The sequence below is a fragment of the Fusarium solani genome (genome assembly GCF_023522795.1).
Source record: "Fusarium solani strain SB1 chromosome Unknown bctg00000002, whole genome shotgun sequence".
NCBI lineage: Eukaryota > Fungi > Ascomycota > Sordariomycetes > Hypocreales > Nectriaceae > Fusarium > Fusarium solani.
This window is the reverse complement of record NW_027072155.1, coordinates 4,789,359-4,809,805: the sequence shown is the minus strand read 5'-3', so window position 1 is coordinate 4,809,805 and position 20,447 is coordinate 4,789,359. Positions and strand designations below refer to the sequence as shown.

The following is a 20,447-nucleotide window of genomic DNA, read 5'->3' as shown; positions in this document are numbered from 1 at the left end:
ATAAAATAATATATATTACTTATTATAAAAGTAATATATAATTAAAGCTTATTTACTTAGGCCTTATTAATTTATTTAATATATAAAATATATTTATTATATTTTCTTATATATTAATTACCTTAGTTATTAATATAACTTAATTATATTTAATACCTTTAATTATATTATTAATTATAACTTATATTATATTTAAGATAATATTAATATTTTCTTTATTAATATAAACTAATATAATTAATTTATTCTCTTAGAACTTATATTATTATTATAAGAATAACCTTACTAAAAAGGTCTATAAGTTTTATATAGGTATGAAAAGTACTTATAATAAGTTATAAGAGATAATATTATATAGAGTTATTTAAAATATTATAATAAGTATATAATTTATTAAATAAAAGGTTTATATTAAATATATAATCTTTAATTATAATATTTTTTTATTTAATTTCTTTATATTTAGTTATAATATAAATAATTAATTTAATTTTATTATAAAAAAGCTTTTTTTATTAAAAGTCTTTAAAAAAAGCTAAAAAAAAATATAAGTATTTTACTTAAAAAGAAATTCATTTCTTTAATAACTTAAGAGATAATAATAATAGATACTTATATAAGGCATAGCTTATAATTCTTATTATTAATATTAATACTTTTTATAATATTAAATTAAAAAATTAAAAAAGTCTTATAATTAGCTAAGATCTACCCAGGGGATTAGGTAAGCTAGTTACGCAACCCCTCTGTTCATCACAGAGGGGCATTATAACCTATAACTGCGTCACTGCTATAACCGCCTCGCACACCGTAATTGCCTTATTTCTCTACGAATTAAAGTCCAAATAGCTTTAAATTAAAGCCTAACTTTATTTTCAATTAAAATTAACTATGCCTTGATTTTTAAGTAAAGAAAGCGCTACTACGGCGCGTGCGGCGCATATATATCTATCCAGGGCATCCACGCCACTAATAACTCAGGCGAACCCCTCCCTAGGCAAATATAGCATCAGTGACACCGCCGCGCTTTACCACGTAAATGCCGGCCTAACTAAGAAATATATATATCTATTAAAAGCTAAGAAACCGCTGCCTTCTAACTCTAAAGGAGGGACTCTATCGGCGCTGACTGGGCCGGAAGAACGGGCTTTAGTGACCTTTATCCGTTCAGTTAAGAGTAGCGCTTTTGCTATATTAGAAACCTCTATCCATAACTACGCTAGTTTCCTTCGGGGACACTAATTTAATAACCCATAGCCTCTTATATTAGTATTATAGGTATAGAGGTTTAAAAAGCGTTATCTAGAGCTTTAATATAAGTCCCCAAAGGTCTAAGAAGTCACCTATGCCGCTACCGAGATAGATATATAACATATCAATAATTAGTTTAAGGAATTCAACGCCCTAATAAGCACTCTTAGTATCTAAAAGTGCGATCTTTAGAACTTTAATGAGACCCCTTATAAATTAGGTAGGTAAATAATAGCCTAAAGCTCTTTTCTACCTAGATAAAACGAAATATATAGATGACTATCTTTTAGCCCGGGAATAAGGAGTCTTTAATGTCTATTAATGCCACTAGCGCAGCTAAGAGGTTAATTCCTTTATTCTTAATATTTAAAGCGAAGATATTATTAAAGGAATATATACGTGCTAATATTAACGAGCATATTATCCTTATATTCATAGATATAGGTTATAATAACTCTTATTAATCTATCTAGTAGCTATAACACTTTAACCGCTATTCCTTTACCGCTAGCGAGACCTTCGCTAGATCCTCTATTGAGGAGTGGTTTAGCTACCCGACGACTATCATAAAGTCCTAATTTGACGAGGAATATGCATTTAAACCTTGTTACTAAGTTAAGAAGGCCCCGACCTTATACCAGCTCCTACTAATAGACTCCTTTTCCGCTTATAAGGATCCTAAATTTATCTAGTATTATGGAATATTTAATATTATCCCATATCGCCTCCCAAGTCACCTCAGTCACCGTCTATAACCTCTTAATATTAGCGTCTATTAATACCTTAAAAATAAATAAAAATACACTCTCAGGGACTTTATAATAGCCAGCGGTATATAGATCTCTCGATTTAACTTTCTAAACCAGTAGAATCATATATATATAGCCGCATTTAAGGCCTATCATATATATATTAGCTATAAAAAGTTAGGCATCTTCCTTATTAACCCAGAAGTCGTCCTAGGCCCGCTACGCCGGTACGCTAAAGAGCAACAAAAGCCTCTATTCCTAGTGACTTTAAATAGGGATAAGGTAACTCTAAGGAGAGTCAAAAAGCAACTCTCTGATCTCTCTATTCAAAGGTCTATATCCCTCCTTAATATACCAACGCGGAAGGTTATCCGGAGCGCTAAAGCGTATATTAATCTCGCTATTATGACGCAAAAGTCACATAAGAATATCATTAGATTATAAAAGGAGCGTATATAACTCGAGGGACGCCGCATATAAAGTTGACGCTAAATTAAGGGCGTTAAAGATAGTGCTTTTACTATAGGAGAGTTAAAGCATATAGTTAAAGCACGAGAGGAAGAGCAGCGGAGACTAGAGTCTAAGAAACTAACTCAGCAATAGAATAATTTCCTCTATAACCTTCATAACGATAGCTAGCCGCGTCTCCGTGGCGGCGCGGCCGTGAAAGCAAAGAAGGAAAAGGCGGCCGCAGAAGTAGCCGCGATGGCTTCACAGGAGGCCAATCGCTAGAGAATAATATCTGAGACGGAAAAGGAGACCTTAGAGAATTATAGGCGCCTTTGGATTAAAGGTAACGAGGAAAAACGGGACTTCTAGCATCAAATTTAGGGTCAGCATATTCTTAAAGCTATTCCTAAGGCCGCCGACTATTTAGCTAACCTTAATAAGGCTACAGCCTTGCGAGAGGCGGCAGCTTTGCGAGGTCAACTAGATAACATACCTAAAGATATGCTCTCGGTATCATCAAGAGACTTAACGCCGCTATTACCCGGCAACGAGGAGGAGGATTATAACGATATTAAAGTCATTATGAACATATAGATCGAAGGATTCACATAAGCCGCTTTAACGGCCAGAAGCAGGGATTATTCGCCTAGAAATAGCAATCAAAAAGAAGATCTATTACGCCGAGAAGATTAGGGCGGATTCGGCTATGATCGCGTGCCTAATAACTACTCAGATGACGAGAGGGTCGAGGCGTGCATTATAGTGGCCGGGATAACAATTCCCGTGCCGCCATCGCGGGCCCGAGACTAGGCATCACATTCACTTATACACAACAATGTGGGAATAGCCTCAAGAAGGCTCAAATTAATAGAATCAATTAATTAGATTAAGCGCTATTCATTAATAACCTTTTTATTGAAATTAGGCTTTATTTAGTAGAGAAATAAGGCAATTACGGTATGCGAGGCGGTTATAGCAGTGACGCAGTTATAGGTTATAATGCCCCCTCTGTGATGAACAGAGGGGCGGCCTATCATTAGTCAGCCCCCTGGGTAGCTATATAGCTATAAATATAAGTATATTATAAAATAAAAATTATAAATATTATAACTTTTAAAGAAATTAATTCTTAGAGTTAATATTAAAGTTTTATTAAATTTAAAAAATATTAAGGCTTAATATTAAATTAAGACTTAATAATAAATAATAATTTATAAGTTTAATTAATTAAATTTATTTAATTAAATATATAATATATATATCTTAGCTTATATAAATATATAAATAATAATAATTTTAATAATAAATTATTTTATTAATTAATTTTAGAGAAAAATAATTTTTTAAATAATTAAATTATTATACTAACTTAAAATAATTCATTTAATAATAAAATTAATTTAAAATATTTTAAATATTTTAATTAATATATAATTAAATACTTAAATATTTATTATTATTTCTAAATTTTTAATAAATATAAAAATTATTAATTTATTAATTTTAAGAGATATTATAATGGGTCTTAGTGGTTGTTTGGAGTGGATTTTCGGTTGTATCAGGAACGCTCTCATGGTGGCCGGCAACTATGGCTCGGTTGTTACCATCATTGACTCTTATCAGAAGGATGGAGGCCCCAAGGCATGGGCTTGCGGGGATAACTCCGACTCAGTCTAAGTGATATAGTAAGCTTTTAAGACAAGACGGCCAAGTATATTAATATTTTAATCAGTAAAGAAAGGGGGAAGAAAGGCATGGCCTAAACTATATACGAGCGATCCAAGATTACATATGCATGCTAGGAGAAATATCCTCCCAAAAGTTACATCTCGCATGCTCGTACGCTTCTACAGGCTCCATAGCAGTTTCATTAGTCTGCAGCCTCAACCTCCGACCCTTTCCATACTTCTTCCACTTTGGATGGCCATCACCTCGGATCGAATCCAGAGAACCCTTTGCTAGAGCGAAATCAGTCCAGTACTTCTGCACCTGGCCAACAATACGTCTGTTGGCACCGCCTGCATTGTAGCTAGTGGCGCCAGGAAGAGCGACGTATGACGTCGCATACTCGGGTCCCCAAACTGCCTGGGTCTCCCAGGTGTGGGGGACGATGTAGCCTGCAGCTTCCTCTGCGGCGTCGATGATGTTGTCGCGAAACAGAAAGATGTCAACGCCTGCAGCGCTCAGCCCTGAAGCGAAATTGAGTGCAGGACAAGTGTACCCAGCATCCCCGTACATCTGAGCAGCACGATAGTGGAGTGGTGACACGGAAACGTTGACACCCGGATAGGTCTCTGGTACACACGAGTAGAGATCCTCTGCCTTGTTCAATTGGGCATTGGTCAAGTCCGGGTACTGAGTCTTGAGAAAAGAAGAAATATCCTTGGTTGTGTTTGCTTGTGGAGCAAAGAGTGTCCCTTCGCTGTGAGAAGAGCCAACAATGAGCGGCCGGTGCTTGGAGAAGTTGCCAGCCTTAAGCATCGCATATGGAGTCTCGGTAAACAGCTTCCCATCAATGACCGGACCGTACGGGAAAAAGCGGCAGGTTGGCTTGTCCAGGTGCAGTGCGTCCGAGGTTTGCAGCTTGCACAACGCTAGAGTTGAGGCTGCGTAGGCAGGCAAGGTTGTCGCAACCGGTAGCATTCAGCAGTTGATTATACTGAAACTCGACGTCTTGGACATGACGAAAGGGGGGCACGTAAGTAGCTGCCGCAATTCCTGCGCGCCAGTTGACGTCCTCGTCTTTAGGGGGATTGCCTCCGTACGCCAAGGTCTGCAGCAAGACACTTCCACCGCCGACAGAAGTTCCGAAGAGCGTGATCCTCTCAGGGTCGCCGCCAAACTTGGAAATGTGCTTCTGGACCCAACCAATAGCCGCCCGCTGGTCTTGGAGTCCAATGTTCAGGTTTCCCTCGTCTTGGAGCTCCTTGCTGGCAAGGAAACCAAAGGGACCGGTACGGTAGTTGAACGTAGCCACGATTACACGTCCGCCACTAGCTTCGATGAGACCGGTTCCGTTATAATTGGGGTTGAAAAGCTGCACGAACGCGCCGCCCTGCAGCCACAGCATTACTGGAAGTCCACCAAGTTCAGAGTCGGTCGCATCGGAAGGGGCGTAGACATCTATAAACAGGCAATCCTCAGACAGGGGGACGGGGACAGAGCCGAATGCAAGTCCCTGGACACCATAGCAAACAGGACCGTGCTGTTTTGGGTAAGCGTCAGCATCTTAGAACAAAGAACATTGTAGACTGGATCGAACCTCTTTTGCTTGAATGACATGCTTTTCTCTGATGGGCTCCTTTGCACGCCTGAATCGATTATCGCCGAGAGGAGGTGCGGCGTAACGCATACCCAGGAACTGGTTCACCCCGTTGTTGAGTGACGTCCCTTCATAAGTCGCGTATCCAAGTTTCACTCTTGGATCAGCCGCAACCGTTCCCAACAACGACAGGGTCGTCGCCCATTGTAAAGCTAAAGATGAGAGCTTCATTGTACATACGCCCGGAAGTGAATTGTCGAAAAAGGCCAAAGAAGGATGTGTCAAGAAAGCCTTTAAGGGTAATACAGTACTGAGACTGCTTTTGGAGTTGTGCCATCGAGTTTACTCCACGCCAAGTTTTATAGAAATCTCACTGATCGCTCATTAGTTTCTCTCATGTGGATGGCTCAGTCAGAACGACGCTATCCCACAAGTTTATTGGCCCATATCCCGCCATCCAGCCGAAACGTCCACGGCGTCCGAAATTTCCACGGCGCTCCACGGTGATCACCACATAGGGTCCAAGTCTAATTTGTAGAATAGCTGTGTGGTTTTACGAGCCAGAGGTTTTTAGCCTTGACTTTATTACAAACAAATTGCGAATGATTGCAAATGATGATCAAACGACACGCTGGTTTCTCTCATATCTCCATGACAAATCCGTCTTCGTGATGTGCAGCCAACGTTAACAGCAGTCTACTCTCTTCATTTTATTCTCAATGACGTATCCAAAAAGAGGCCATCAGCCAACAGGCTACTTAATAGGCCATTTCCCGTGGCAAAACAGATCAACCCTCTCATCATTCATCCGACTCCTCAATCAGTGTGTCGCCCCAGCAGGTCCCAAAGAGTATTCTTTCCAATTTATCAACAAATATCCTCCATGTCGTCTATCTTGGTCGTGGGAGCTGGAGAGCTCGGTACCGCTGTCCTTCGGGCACTGGCTCTCTCCCCCAAGCGCCCACAAGCAACCCAGATCACGGTGTTGTTACGACCTGAGACCTTTGCCTCCCCAACTCCAGCCAAGAAACAGAACATCGACGAAATCCAATCCCTGGGAGTCAAGATTCAGTGCGGCGACTTCATCGCAGCAAGCGTCTCTGACCTCGCCGCCATCCTCCAGCCATTTGACATCGTCATACAGTGCGCTGGGTACGGCATGCCCAAAGACACGCAGGTCAAGGTGACTCAGGCAGTGCTTCAGGCCAAGGTGCCGCGGTTTTTCCCGTGGCAGTTCGGGCTTGATTTCGATCAAATCCCGGAAACCAGCTATGGCGGAATGTTCGACGACAACAAGCTCGTTCGGAAGCTGTTGCGGGAGCAGAATGATATTGATTGGACCGTGGTTTCGACCGGACTATTCATGTCGTACTTGTTTCTCCCATCATTCGGCGTTATCGATGCCAAGAAGAGAGTGGTGAGGGCCTTGGGAAGTTGGGAGAACAAAACCACAATCACCCTACCCGAGGACATCGGCAAGATGGTCGCTGAGGTGGTGTATGCCCCTTTGAAGGAGGTTTCGGACCACATGGTCTACCTGAGCGGGGATACCATCACATACAGCAGGCTTGCCGACCTGGTCGAAAAGCATTTCGACGTCAAATTCACGAGAGAGTTGTGGACCATCCCGAAGCTGGAGGATGATCTAGAAAAGGATCCTAGCAATCTCTGGAAAAAGTACAGGGTGGTATTTGCTACTGGGCATGGTGTCTTTTGGGGAAAAGAGGAGAGCTTCAACGTGAAGAGAGAGATTTCCCTGACCAGTGTCCCAGACTACCTTGAACGCAATAGCGAGATGATTGAGAATTTAGAGTAGACAATTTGTCTTCTAGTAGTCCTCCTGGCGCTGCAGTCAACAACTGGATTCACAGGACACTGTTGAGAAGTGATATCTCTACAGCACCAAGGGAGATAGCCAGAGCGTAGCTGGACTCTGGCCAAACGCGGGCCCGGAGATCTGGGATACGGTAGTGTTGGAGGAAGGCTGCTTTCCTTTACCGATGCTTGACTGATAAATGTCGGATTAGCGACATAATTGGAGAAAGAACCGTGCCAGAATGATAATATATGTCTTTCGAATGTTTTCGCGACATGGAAGTCCGTTGGACCATATTTCTGATCCACAGGCAACATGAGTGGTAGTAGACATGGCGAGGAGCCCGAATATATAAAGGGGCGGGAGGGTTGTATTCTGTTCATGATAATCTCGTTGCGTTCTGTCGCATCCACTCAATCATGAGCAGGGGGCGCCAGGGGAGCAATGTGCCCACCGTGAGTGCGAATACGGTATGAAGAAGCCTACACCGCCACGAGATGATATACTAGCTTAGTAAAAAGCAGCTATTTTAAGTTCACCGGGTAGGCATAGGCCTCTAGCAAATTGTCGGGATCCTAAAATCACACCAGGTAGTTCCGTCTGCCTCAACTGCCGGCAGGGTGAGCGGGGTTCAATACCAGGGCCCATGACTTGTTGGAATGAGTACTGAGCGGTGTTATTCATTGCAATTAAGATGATTCTTTCACCGAAAGTGACGAATCCTCTTCACGTTCTTGTCAGTGATTGAGATGAGAGCTGCAATCTGGGCAAGCAGGTGAGTGCGGAACTACTCAAGCTGAAGGGTCCGGAATTGCTGAGACTGGAGGACAGCCACAGCTGCCAAGACCTATAGTATGGAGTAAAACTGGAGTATTGTGGAAGGAGGCCCGTGGTTTGAGGTATATAATAGGTTTGACGACACGAGACGATCAATAGCCGTGAAGAGAATGCCCCAGCTTTCGTGACGTGGCCAACGGAACGGATGTAATGAATCTTTTAATAGAACAACAATAAACAAAAAGAACTCTAAATGATTACGGGAAACCATGCCCAAATTGCTCAAGGTAACACTCACGAAGTGGCAGGGTGACTGGACCATAGACTGGGCTCAACCCCATTACCCTACATTGGATACTGTATTCTGTACATGACAATGCGTCTGTACGGCCTGGCCAATTACATGCCACCCGCGTATACGCATTGACTTAATAACTGAGGCCTCCATATTGTTGAGGATGCTGTTGAGAGTGACATCAGCTGGAGACAAACATTAGGTGTTTCCCCTCATGAAACAAGTTCCATGCATCCCTCGTAAGACAGACCAACAATCATCGATCCTGACACCCTCGAATGGCATCCCCCAATCGGCCTCGTGTTTCCCATTCTCCAAGCCCAAAGGGTCCCCATCTTCCCCCAGGATGAGCCCGGCATTAAAATGGCATACGTCAGCGTGTCCCCAGGTGCTAAAAACAGCATAGTCAGCCGGCCGGCAGCTGCGGAATGCAAGGGTGGCAATATCTTCCGGAAGCCTCAAGGGTACGTTACAGCCGATCCTCGGCAGACGCAAGAAACAGACGAGTCCCCAGTTGTGATGGCCTCTTGAAATGGGCCTCTTGGGCTCTTGGCTGTTGTGGAGGCGTACATAGGGGCTGACAGTGGACCGCATTCCAAGATGCGGGTGGCCAATTGGTGGAGAGTTGGGATGAGCTGTGAATGCCGCCACCGGAGTAATAAACATCAGACCCCTAAGTATCGGCCGAGTCAGCGCAGCCACTGCCTGAAGCTCCCTGAAGTGCCTCAAGGGCCGTCATTACAGGAGACGTGGACAATGCGGGCCCCAGCCAAGCCCTGGAGCTGGGGTGCGTTTTTCTCGTATTCCTCAGAGGGGAATGATGTCAGAAGGGCCCGCTGTCTCCCTACGCATAGACTCGTTTACGAGAAGATCTTCATGAAGATCTTTGGTCACCTCGTTTTGTTTGCTATATAAAGGGCATTGTAAGAACCCAATCTGGTGGCTGTTTGTACAAGTCATCCTACAGCATCAACACCTTTAAAGCATCACAATCCACAACAAACACACTTCAACCTTTTTACAACACTTTAAATCCTTCAAAATGCAGTTCAAGACTCTTCTCGCTCTTCCCGTCCTCAGCGGTCTCGCTGCTGCCGCTCCTGCTGCCGACGCTGCCAAGACTCCCGGACCCTTCCAGGTCCTGGCTCTCCGCTCCGCCAGCGACATCCACTTTGCGACCGTCAACGCCGCCAAGAGCAGCCTCTTCCTCCATCTCCCCAACTCCAACGCTACTTGCGACTCCAAGTCTGATGGCGCTGCTACCTTCAGCCTGACCGAGGACGGCGAGCTGTACCTCTACTCTACCGACAACCCTCCTCAGAAGGTCTTTGCCGACCGATCTGGCATGGGTAAGCATTGTTCCAGTAAATAAAGTAATGCAGCTAACATTAGCACAGGCCAGGGCAAGCTCGGATACATCACCGGCGCTCAGCCTCCCCCCAAGAACGGCGAGCTCAAGGGCTGGGTTATTGACAAGGACGGCAACCTGTCTCTCGACGGCGCGAGCCTCCTCGCCTGCCCTAACAGCATCGAGGGCGCCTGGAGCATCTGGGTCTCTGCCGGCGTCGCCAACCCTGCTGGCAACGAGGGCTGCCTGGGATTCTCTGCTCGCACCACCGAGGTTGAGAAGCCCAACAGCTGCACCTACACCTCGTAGATGCGATGATGAACATGATTCTGTATATTAGATACCACGGACAACCGACCTCTGTACATTCTTACCACCTATTGATAGCACCCTCTTCTTAGACTTTTTCGGAGGCTGCTCAGCTCAATCAGTAAATACAACTGAATGCATGCAACCATGGCACACTCGCAGTGACACCTGTAGTCCAAACGATCACCAGACTGCATCGGCGTGACATCCGAACCGTACCCATCTGGTTTAGCTCATGTTCCTGCAACCCGAACAACCAACATCAGGGTCCTCAGGTGGCTTTCCCTACCCACTTAGTGAGCAATTAATGCTTGTCTCTTCGCGCCAACGCGCGAGATCTGGCAGAGTAAGAACCCCAGATGACACCTTGAATCGTTATCAATCTTGTCACAATCGATCAAGATGACCCCCAAATACATGGCGCGTGATTCTCCAACGAACGACTGTCAGCAATAACGCGCCTGATGCCAAGGTACCAAACCAGCCCAACTGTGGAGAACAACACGCCCAGCGACATCGGGTCATTCGGCCTGAAGGATTCCGTAGGATCATTCACGTGACCTCGAGCCGATGTCGTGCCGCGTTTTATCAGATGATCAGATAAAAAACCTCGCACGAGCCCCCTTGTCACCCGTCATCAAAACTGCCTCGACACAGGACAGGACATTTTGCGAGCTGCCGGCCATGAAGTTCGCAGCGTCTCTGGCTGTGCTCGTCTCGTACATCGCGATATGGAGCTCGCCAGTCCGTGCCGCTGCGATCAGGTCTCCCGATGAGGTTTGCTACGATTCCTGCCAAGCGTGTCTGAAGCCGGTGCATTTCGATGAGACACTCTGGAACCAGACGGGCCTGCTCAAGCCGTGCTACAGCCCACGAGCCATAATCTCGCTGTATCTATGCCTCGAAGTGTACTGCAAACCTGGAGCTCAAACTGCGGGCTTGGTTCCCCTCAACGAAACATGCCAGGAACGCGCCCATACCGTTCTCCCGCCATTCAGCTTGATTTCAAACTACAGTGCTGAGGATATTGCAAAGGTCCGAAGGTTTGAGTTGAATGAGACAGGCCAGTCTCACACTTTTAGAGAAGTGGTCATTCCGTCAGAGCACTTCTTTCGCGTTTGGTGGGACACTCTGGTAGGCAGCCAAATCAAATCGGTAAACTGCAGGCTTAACTGGGATTCTAGGACGCTGTTGCCTATGTGTATTGGTACCACTTCATCTATGGGTAAGTGAACTCCTGCAATGCCTAAGATATGGGCTGACCGGCAACAGCGCTGCCATGGTTGTCTTCTGGGCCGTCGTCGTGGCTATTGGAATCATGAACCACGTCGGACAGCACATTGCCGCCTTGCGCATGGTCCGGAGCAAGTCATCAGGATCTGGGTCAAAGTTGAGCAATTTCTACACCCGAACTTTGGGTTCGATCACCACTCCTGCCACGTTTGGAGATCGATGTGCTCAGAAAATCGGCTGGGGAACTGTGCCGCCCAGGATACAGTCCCTGACTCTGGTTGTTTTCCTCTTGGTGAATATTGCGCTGAGCATTCACGGATATAGAATTACACCCGAGAATTTCTAGTAAGTACCAGCCGCAGCTGTACAAGAAGATCTAGGCTCATCTCTGGATTCTAGCTTCGAAACCAAGAAACGACAAATCCTTCGCTACGCTTCTGACCGCACAGGCATCATCTCATTTGCCAACTTTCCGCTCATTTGGCTGTTTGGCATGAGGAACAACATTCTTATGTGGCTTACTGGATGGGACTTTGGAACTTACAACAACTTCCATCGTTGGGTGGCTCGCATTGCTACAGTCCAGGCCATCATCCACTCCATCGGCTACACACTCCTTGTTATTGACGGTATGTGACCTGCACATCCCTCTTTATGGACCTCATGCTGACTCGTACGTTAGAGGGCGGCATGGAAGCCTTCATCAACTGGTGGTCGTATACCTTCTGGTGGACAGGTGAAGTGGTATGTTCCTCAACTCAGTTGTTCACGTCCATATTCACTAACATGTGCAGGCTACTATATTCATGTCTCTTCTTATCGGCGCCTCTTTCTACTGGATCCGACGTCAACATTACGAGTTGTTCCTGGTTGTTCACATCATCATGTCCATCATCGTATTGATCACCATGCTCGGGTAAGAGAAGTTCTGCCTTTCCCTTGAACTAATGCTGATAAAGTATAGCCACGTCTCCATCTTCGGTGGCCAATTCGATGGTCTGTTCTGGGTCCCCTGCTTCATCTGGGTTGGCGATCGCGTCCTCCGAGCCCTCCGAATCGCAGCCTTCAACCCCAAGTTCTGGAACACCCGGGCGACTTCCATCTACAACCCTTCATCCAACATTGTTCGACTGGTCATCCCTTGGTCGACGAGTCTCTACAAGCCAGCGCCAGGGACTTACTATTACATTCACGTACTGAATGGCCCTCGTTGCTGGGAGAGCCACCCTTTCACCGTCGCCACAGTCTCAGATGAAGGCCAACCTGCGGCGAAACTTCTAGGCGAGCAGGTTCCTCTGCTCGAAGCTGACAACGTCGGAGCAAGCTCGGACTCAGCGGAGACTCAAAGCCTTTACCCGGAGGCCTGTAACATGACGTTCCTCATTCGACCTTACGACGGATTCACCTCCCGACTTCGAGACACAGCCGAAGCAACATGGCCAAGGAAAGTGCCCCAAACTGTGCTTGTCGATGGTCCCTACGGGCACACCCAGCCGTTCCATCTCTTTGACAACGTTGTCTTCGTTGTTGGAGGCAGTGGAATTGTCGTGCCATTGTCCTACCTCCAAGCACTCACCGGCCCTATCGCCCCAAAATCTGTCAAGATCCACTGGGCAGTCAGAGAACCCGGTTTCGCGCTGGATGTCCTCCACAGCGACATCGGCGAGCTTCTCGGAAGTTCAAACCTCAGCATAGAGATCCATCTTACAGCACATACACCTCGAGATGAGCTCAACGACTGGCCCTCACAAGTAACCCTCCACCACGGTCGCATAAATGCGGCATCAGTGGTGAGAGGCACAAGCGAGAAAGCAGGCAGCGAGAGCGTTGCAGTCGTTGCTTGTGGCCCTGCACAGATGGCAGATACGGCTAGAAGGACTGTCGTGGAGCTGCTACACAATGGAGTCTCACGGATAGAGTATTTCGAAGAGAGCTTCCAGTGGTGAGATGGCATAGATTGATTTAAGTGCCTACATATAGATTTGCATCATTGGTTAGACAGTTAGCGCATGGTATTAAACGCATGGATGGTTTCACAATCATTATAGTTGAACATTCCGCACTTGACCGTCCCTCATCTTGATCGTAGTCTGCCCTGTGACCAGCTGACGGGCTGGTATAGCGGCGTCTAGGGCGGTTTCTCTCGCGTAATAGTTTGTTTTTAACCATATCTTCAGAGGCTAGGAATGGTGGCACCAGCATGCACAATTCCATGCCGGCATGATCAGTTTCCTGCAAGGCACAACGCCATGCTTACAGCCCAACATCATGCCGGTAGACGCCTTCAGCCAGACGATGAAACCCGAACCCCCTTTGCTTTCGAACGCAGCCAGTAAGCCTAGACCAAAGCCATTTCCGGCTTTTATGGCGTTTTGTCTCGGGGGCTATGGAGAGCTGTGGCTGATGACCCCCTCGAACAGCCGCACCTGGACTGAATCTAGATTCCTTGGCGCTGCCATCACCAGGGACGCTATCGATTCTAGCTTCTAGTGATTCGCTTGAATTGTCTCCTTGCGGGTTGATGTCTTTCGTAGGGCTGCATCTTACTGTTAACCCTTCGGTTGGCGCGGTCCCGTTCTAAAAGCGCCATCTCAGCCCTAGGGATTCAGCTGAACTGGTCAACAGCCCCTTGTTCTCATCGAGTCTCGTGGAGCCATTAAAGTAGTCGCCGACCTGTGCGCCGTCGACCCGTCAAAGCTTCTCAACTCATTCATCAAGATGCGACTCTCACTACCATTTCTCTTGCCATTTGTGCTGCTGGCACAAGTGGTAACCGCCCAGAATGCTGCGCTCAACACCCTCCCCGTCATCTGCGCCGGCGTCAAAGAAGTGTCAACATGCAAGATCAAAGTCATCGTGCCGAGTGGTGTCAAGGTCAACATGAAGACAATCAAGGTCCCCACGGTAGGCCAAACTCAATACCCACATGTAGACAACGTCGTGCTAATCTCAGGTAGTGGAACAAGTGCAAAAGCCGCCAATGGGCGGCGTGGAATTGCCCGACCTTGAAGAAACCCCTCAGGGTTTGTAGGGGATGGACTTGCATCCCTGGTAAGACTGCCCCTCAAGATAACGAAGAGGAGGTTTGCTGACACTCACTTAGGATGGGAGAAGAAATCGGTACAAGTCCCTTCCAGTTTGACCATTCTCACCAAGGAGGTCGATCTCTGCGACGAGATTCGTAGGGCGCTCGGCAAGGGCCTGGGAGACAAGTTCATCAAGTCAGCCGAGGCCATCTGCGGCTGCTTCACTCGCTTGCAAAACTTTGCTACGACTGGTTCATTCACTGCGATGTCGATTCGAGGTGAGATGACTACAGCTACTGCAAAGGTCGCGGACGACACTCTTAGCATTGAAAAAGTATCGTATCCCTCAGTCTCTCCCGAATTCCCCTCTAATCTGTCCAAGTGCTTCGGGAAAGTCAGTCTCCCAATTCTCAATAACAAAGTCGATATTGCGAGTGTACTCAAGTCCATCGCTCCGTGGGTTATTGCCCAAGCCAAGGATGTAAGTCTCTCATTCACCCCGAGTACATACCTTGGAATTGATGCTTAGATCAACTTCATAGATCGATCTTTCGGTATTCCAATCCCTCGCTCGTGTAGTCGCCACATGTCAAGCCGGAAACTGTAACGCAAATGCCATCAGTACGGCTGTCAACAATTATCTAACCCCCTCGTTTAACCTAATGGAGCCCCCGATCAAGTCGGTACTCGTTCAGTGGGATGGTGCCTTGACTCGGATCCAAGAAAGAGTCAACGATATTACCGAAGCGGCTAACTCTCTGGCATCCAACTACGATATTATGCGAGCTGAGTTTGATACAAGCAGGCAAAAGATTTGCGAGGAACTGCAGAGGTGTGATGGACAGGGTGTCCCAAAATTCCTCGACCGGGGTGAGTCTACAGTAGCGTCATGGTGAATGTACAAGTACTGACTAACTGCTTGCAGTTGATGAGGTTATTGAAGCTGCCAACAGACTCTGGCCGGTCCGAGGCCCACTTGACGTTCCCTCTAACCAGCTTGGCAAGAGGCTGGCTGACACGATCCAACTCAGAAAAGACATCAAAAAGTACCCGGACGCGGCAAGTCTTGTCTCCATGATTAAACAGGGCAAGTTCAAAAAGATTAGCGACATCTTCCTGTTCATGCCCATCGTGCAGCGAGTACCCGAGCTAGCCAAGCAGATCAAAACCGACCTTTCACCACTCCAAGACATCATCAGGCAATACAAGCAGCAATCCGGCGAAGCCCAAGAGAATACATGGTCCCTCAGCTGGTCTAACATAATCTGGCCGGACACGGAGCTCACATCCGACTCACCCGAATCAGACGCCGCCCTGATCGACGAACTAAACGCAGTCGACGACCTAGTTAGAAAGTACCTCTCAAGCCATCTCCTAGCGTACAGCAACGGCATGGTGATAATGGACGCTGAGCTGAGGGGCTTCTCGGTGGTCAACGGGTCGTTTGCCATGGAAACCAAGGTGGCAACGTATAACCGGTGGACGACAATTTCTATGGACATGCCTTGTTCCAAGAAGGAGACCAAGGTGTACAAGAAGAGTGGGCTTCAGAAGTCGTTCTCGTGGAGGACATATTTCAAGTGCAAAGTGGCTCCTGTCACGGCATATTTCCCTAAAACTCATGTGCCTTACGTTAGGATCCGAGGCGGAGCAGGCATCGACCCCAACGATCAATAATCTCATCTTTTCTGTTCTTTTGATCCATTTTGGCTGTTCTTGTGCTCATTCCTAGTCACGGGGACCGAGGCACGCTGTGAAGTAGCTTAGGCCGGACAAAAGTCAAGACATGTGCAAGTTGTAACGCATTGTTCTTTTTCTCTATACCCTACAACTCTAACCCCAAGACTGTACCCTATGCCTGTGCCACATGTGGGCGTTGAAAGATTGCGCATGTGGGAACCAAGGCAAATCCGAACACGTTGCCCCATTGCAACGATATGATAAAAAGCCATTCTCTTGCACGAGCTCGTACCAGTCTTCAGCATTGCATGGATGTTTCTGCATCCTTTCAGCAAGCTCTATTTGCTCCTGCAAGGGTCGTGCTGTCAAGTGGCGAGAGCTCTCTACAGACTCTGTGATTGAATAGGAGTTCATAGCAGCAGCCCACAAAACACGAGCCTCTTCTGGCCAATTTTCCCCTCTTCGCTGACAGGCGATTTCGGCGTATGATTTACCGCGGACGCTCTCCGTAAAGTCAAAATGCGCCTGTCTGACAAGTAGATATATGACATTTAGACCAGAAGAACCTATTGCCGCGAGAACTGGATTTGAGAACTCAGGCGCTGCAAACTCCATTGACAACGGATATATACCCAGAATAGGATAAAAGAGGCGTTGAAGGAGGTCGGGAAGCTGATAAAGGTCGCCAAAAGCCGCAGCAGCCACCAATTTGTGAGCATCAGGCAAGGAGGCTCCAAACTTGTATGCTACAAATATACTGCCCCGACCAATCATTTCTTCGGCACTGAGGGAATGCATTGGTCGAAAGATACCGGTTACGGCAGGTGGGTACTCTGGATGTTTCTGGTACTGGGAATCTTGATCGTCTGGGTCGATATCTGTCAGGTCTTGGGATATTCCAATTGGGGGAGAGTGTGCGCTTGGCTGCTCTTCATGCGCGCTGACGCAGTCAGAGTTGAAAGTGGATATAGCATCTGTTGATTGCTGTTGTCCATGCTGACGACGTTCAAATTCAGTCTTCCGAATCGCCTTTCTCGCTGGGATCGGAGTGTGGTACTTGCTCGTGTGGTTCTTGAGGGCCTTGGCTGACGCCAAAGGGGGATGCTGACAGCCCGGAAACTTGCACGGGAAGCATCGAACGTGCGATATTTCATGTTCTGAGCGGGCTTTCTCTGTCCCAAAGCCCATGGTGGCTCTTGGGCAAGATCTCAGTCGGCATGTGAACACGGTGGTTCCAAAATGTGCTCTGAACAGCTCCAACTCGTTCCCAGAGAGACCTGGGAAGTGATCGTGGCCAATCAAGCACACAACAACGTCCTCATACGATGCAAGCAAGGTAGAGATGCTGTCTGACATTACACGAGGTTTTGAGGCGCTTGAGATCCCTTGAGACGTTAGTTCAGTCCGACTCAGAGCACCTCATTCTGCCACAGTACTTACCAAACCCTTCCAGTATCCTCTCTTCTAGGTTTTTTAGAGATCTAGATTTTAAAGCCCTCCCGACATGCTTTTGAAGCGTCGGGTACTGCCGCAAAGAGGCAAGATACTCGTTGATCTGGTGTATCTCTGTGTCAGGCTCTGCAGGGCTTGAACCCTCGATCTCATCTGCCAGCTGACAAGCAAGGGAAACGAGGAGCGAAGGCGACGCTATGGCGGAGTTATCAGTTTCCGCGGCATGGGATAGCAGGTATTCGGTCCAATACTCGGTGGCATAGACATGGAGCCCGTGAAGCCCCTTGCCAACACGAAGTTGCCTCTTCTGTTCAGGGAACTCGTTTCTAAACGTCCGCAAGCCAGATAAGAGACAGGCGACCGTAGCTACGCCGTGTTCGTGAAGTGCTTGCTGCTTGTGGATGGCAATGTTGCTCGAAGAGTTTTGAAGGAACCTACTTCAGTGAGCGAGTGGTCTAAAGTTTCTGCTGGTGTGGCTCTTACTCTTTCACCGAAATGTGAATAAATGCCAGGGTTGAATCCTGTCTCTCCTCAATGATGGTCCCGCAAATGTCTAGGATGTACTGAGGCGCAAGATGTTCGACCTCAGGGTCCCCGGGACTAAAGGTAATGGCAGAAAGGAATTCGAGCTTCCGAAGCGGCCGTTTCGCAAACGCAACCCAACTGAGAATGCATCTGATGCGATCCACGGAGCGAGGATCCAACTGAACCAGAATCTGAGTCAAGATCTTGTCGTAGCTGGTGAGGGTATCAGCATGGAGTCCAGAGGCAAATGCCAGCACCAAACGTACAAGTCTGCGAGCTTCTTCGGCAGTTGGTTTACCGACTGCTTGATTTCATCACCACTGTAAAAAATGTTGCTCGCGAGGTAGTCCATGACAAGCCGAGCGTAGAGAAACATCCCTAGATGAGGTCAACGGATACTCAACAGGGCCCGTTAGACCAGATAACTCACCATCGGCTTTAGTTACTATCGCATTCCGGATTTCTTTTATTTCAGCATCCCGTATGTGAATCTGGCGGAGCTTTGGATCCAGCGATCGCAGCCTTTGCCCGACGTATTGCCCTATTGCCCCATGCAAGGAATGCTTTTCTTCGGTGAGTGAGACTGTTTGCTTTCTCCGGAAGCTTTGCAGAGCATTTGAAGGAGAACGACTTGATATCAAAACCTTGTATACAGTGCTACCAGGTAAAGAAGGCTTGGATGTGACCTGGTTGATCAGACGTACCAGGCGGGTTTGCTTGTCTGGTTCACACTCATCCAGTCCATCAATGATTATCCATGCATACTCTTCCTGGCTTGGCTCGTTGGACATGTTGGCAAGGAGCGTTTGAAAGAGCTGCTCGAGGGCTGTTGCCTCAGGCGACTTCTTCTCCAAGACATGTGCCTCGTAGACGTGGGCAACCAGATCGTCATCCTTTTGAACAAGCTGCAGAATCAATGATTTCAGGATCTGCTCGTAGGCGGTTGAAGAGGCGTATAAGTAAGTGCAAAAATGGTGAACGACAAACATGTCGGACCCCTTCATGAAATTTACCAGCTGTGTGCAGAGGAGGCTTTTGCCAGTTCCGGCCGATCCCTGCAACCAAAGCGCTGGTGTGTCCGGCTTGCGTTTGATCCAAGATCTGACCTTTGGATTCTCCAAAATCCATCCACAGGTTCCTTGGTATTCTGCGACCTCGGAAGAAATCGAATCAAAGATGGCCAGCTGGTCGGATTCGTTGATCTTTAGCCAAGATGCGATGGCTTTGAACTGCTTCGCGCTCTGCTCGGTCTCCTCGCGGCTGAGTTGGCTCTGGCTTTCTTCCCTCCGGGCCTGAATCTCTTCTTTCCGAGCTTGAATCTCTTCTCTCCAGGATTGGATGTCTTCTCGCATCTTCTTTGCTTCGGCGATGTTGCGGGCGTTGGCCTCTTTGTCGATCAAGGAGCCGTGTTCTTTCAATTCTTCCAAAATGTGCTTGAACGTTCTCTCGAAACGCCCCCAGGATGTGAGAAAAATTAACTTCCAACCTATAAACATTAGATAGAAGTATTTTCAGTCTCTTATTGATGCTACTTACCACTTCTTCGAACAAACTTGTAGGCATGTTTGTGGAATTTCAGAATGTCGGCGTAGAAGATGGCGAGCGTCTCATGGAACTCTGGCTCACGAATAAAGGCATTGCTCAAAATCTCGAACCGCTTGAGTGACTCGGCGATACTTGCGTACCCTTTGATAATGTGTTCAAAAGCCTCGACGTACTCGCAAGCTATCCGCAGAATCAGGCTGATCGGTGCCCATACCCAAGACAAATAGGGAGTGCCGTTGCAGAGAATTTCGACAACTTTGGAGTAGTGTTCGAGTCCTTGGAAAAGAGGCATGAGACGGCCCATGTTGCGAAGAGATTGCCTAGCACCAAGCTGATTTTCAATGTCGCGGACCGCCTGTCTGACATGCTGAAGGGTCGTGGTCCCAAAATCCTGTTTGTCTCCTGGGGTGATGGTACGGTCAAGTTCATCGTATGCAGTCTTGAGGGTTTGCCTCGCAAGAGCTGATATGGCGGGCTTCAGAGGCATCTTGGGTGACTGTAGGTCCGACGAAAGTTGTTGAGGAACAGATGGCGAAGCCCGGCGGAGGGCACCCGGTAGTTATGGCAAATTCCGGAGCCTGATATGCATGTATCAATTTGTGACAACACACACACACACACAGCCACCGCCAAAATCACAATTCTGGGCGAAAGTGCAGTTAAGGGGCCAGCGCATTCGCCAGCTACGCGCTTTGGACCAACGCCAAGGAGGCCATACAGACCATTCCC

The 20,447-nt window shown here is 47.2% G+C and overlaps 5 protein-coding genes across 5 annotated transcripts; 3 read left to right on the top strand and 2 right to left on the bottom strand.

Annotated features, from left to right (window-relative positions):
* Positions 1–4,235: 4,235 nt before the first annotated feature.
* On the bottom strand, positions 4,236–5,943 carry MRS44_005482 (uncharacterized protein; the record flags this gene model as incomplete). Its single annotated transcript, XM_065622628.1, has 3 exons — positions 4,236–4,922; positions 4,981–5,655; positions 5,713–5,943. The coding sequence occupies 3 exons, from the start codon at positions 5,941–5,943 to the stop codon at positions 4,236–4,238; spliced, it is 1,593 nt and encodes a 530-aa protein (XP_065478700.1).
* A 652-nt stretch (positions 5,944–6,595) lies between these two features.
* MRS44_005481 (uncharacterized protein) lies at positions 6,596–7,528 on the top strand (the record flags this gene model as incomplete). Its single annotated transcript, XM_046282889.2, has 1 exon — positions 6,596–7,528. One exon carries the CDS (start codon positions 6,596–6,598, stop codon positions 7,526–7,528), a length of 933 nt encoding a protein of 310 aa, XP_046124518.2.
* A 2,114-nt stretch (positions 7,529–9,642) lies between these two features.
* On the top strand, positions 9,643–10,257 carry MRS44_005480 (uncharacterized protein; the record flags this gene model as incomplete). Its single annotated transcript, XM_046268011.2, has 2 exons — positions 9,643–9,949; positions 9,998–10,257. 2 exons carry the CDS (start codon positions 9,643–9,645, stop codon positions 10,255–10,257), a joined length of 567 nt encoding a protein of 188 aa, XP_046124519.1.
* Positions 10,258–10,941: 684 nt separating this feature from the next.
* Positions 10,942–16,193, top strand: MRS44_005479 (uncharacterized protein; the record flags this gene model as incomplete). Its single annotated transcript, XM_065622627.1, has 12 exons — positions 10,942–11,391; positions 11,442–11,482; positions 11,530–11,835; positions 11,890–12,119; positions 12,173–12,234; positions 12,285–12,406; positions 12,455–13,394; positions 14,116–14,394; positions 14,444–14,513; positions 14,594–14,997; positions 15,059–15,386; positions 15,442–16,193. The coding sequence occupies 12 exons, from the start codon at positions 10,942–10,944 to the stop codon at positions 16,191–16,193; spliced, it is 3,984 nt and encodes a 1,327-aa protein (XP_065478699.1).
* A 156-nt stretch (positions 16,194–16,349) lies between these two features.
* Positions 16,350–20,205, bottom strand: MRS44_005478 (uncharacterized protein; the record flags this gene model as incomplete). The annotated part of the gene is made up of 6 exons (XM_046277867.2): positions 16,350–17,581; positions 17,637–18,082; positions 18,132–18,386; positions 18,440–18,551; positions 18,604–19,659; positions 19,710–20,205. The coding sequence occupies 6 exons, from the start codon at positions 20,203–20,205 to the stop codon at positions 16,350–16,352; spliced, it is 3,597 nt and encodes a 1,198-aa protein (XP_046124522.1).
* Between the last annotated feature and the right edge of the window lie 242 nt (positions 20,206–20,447).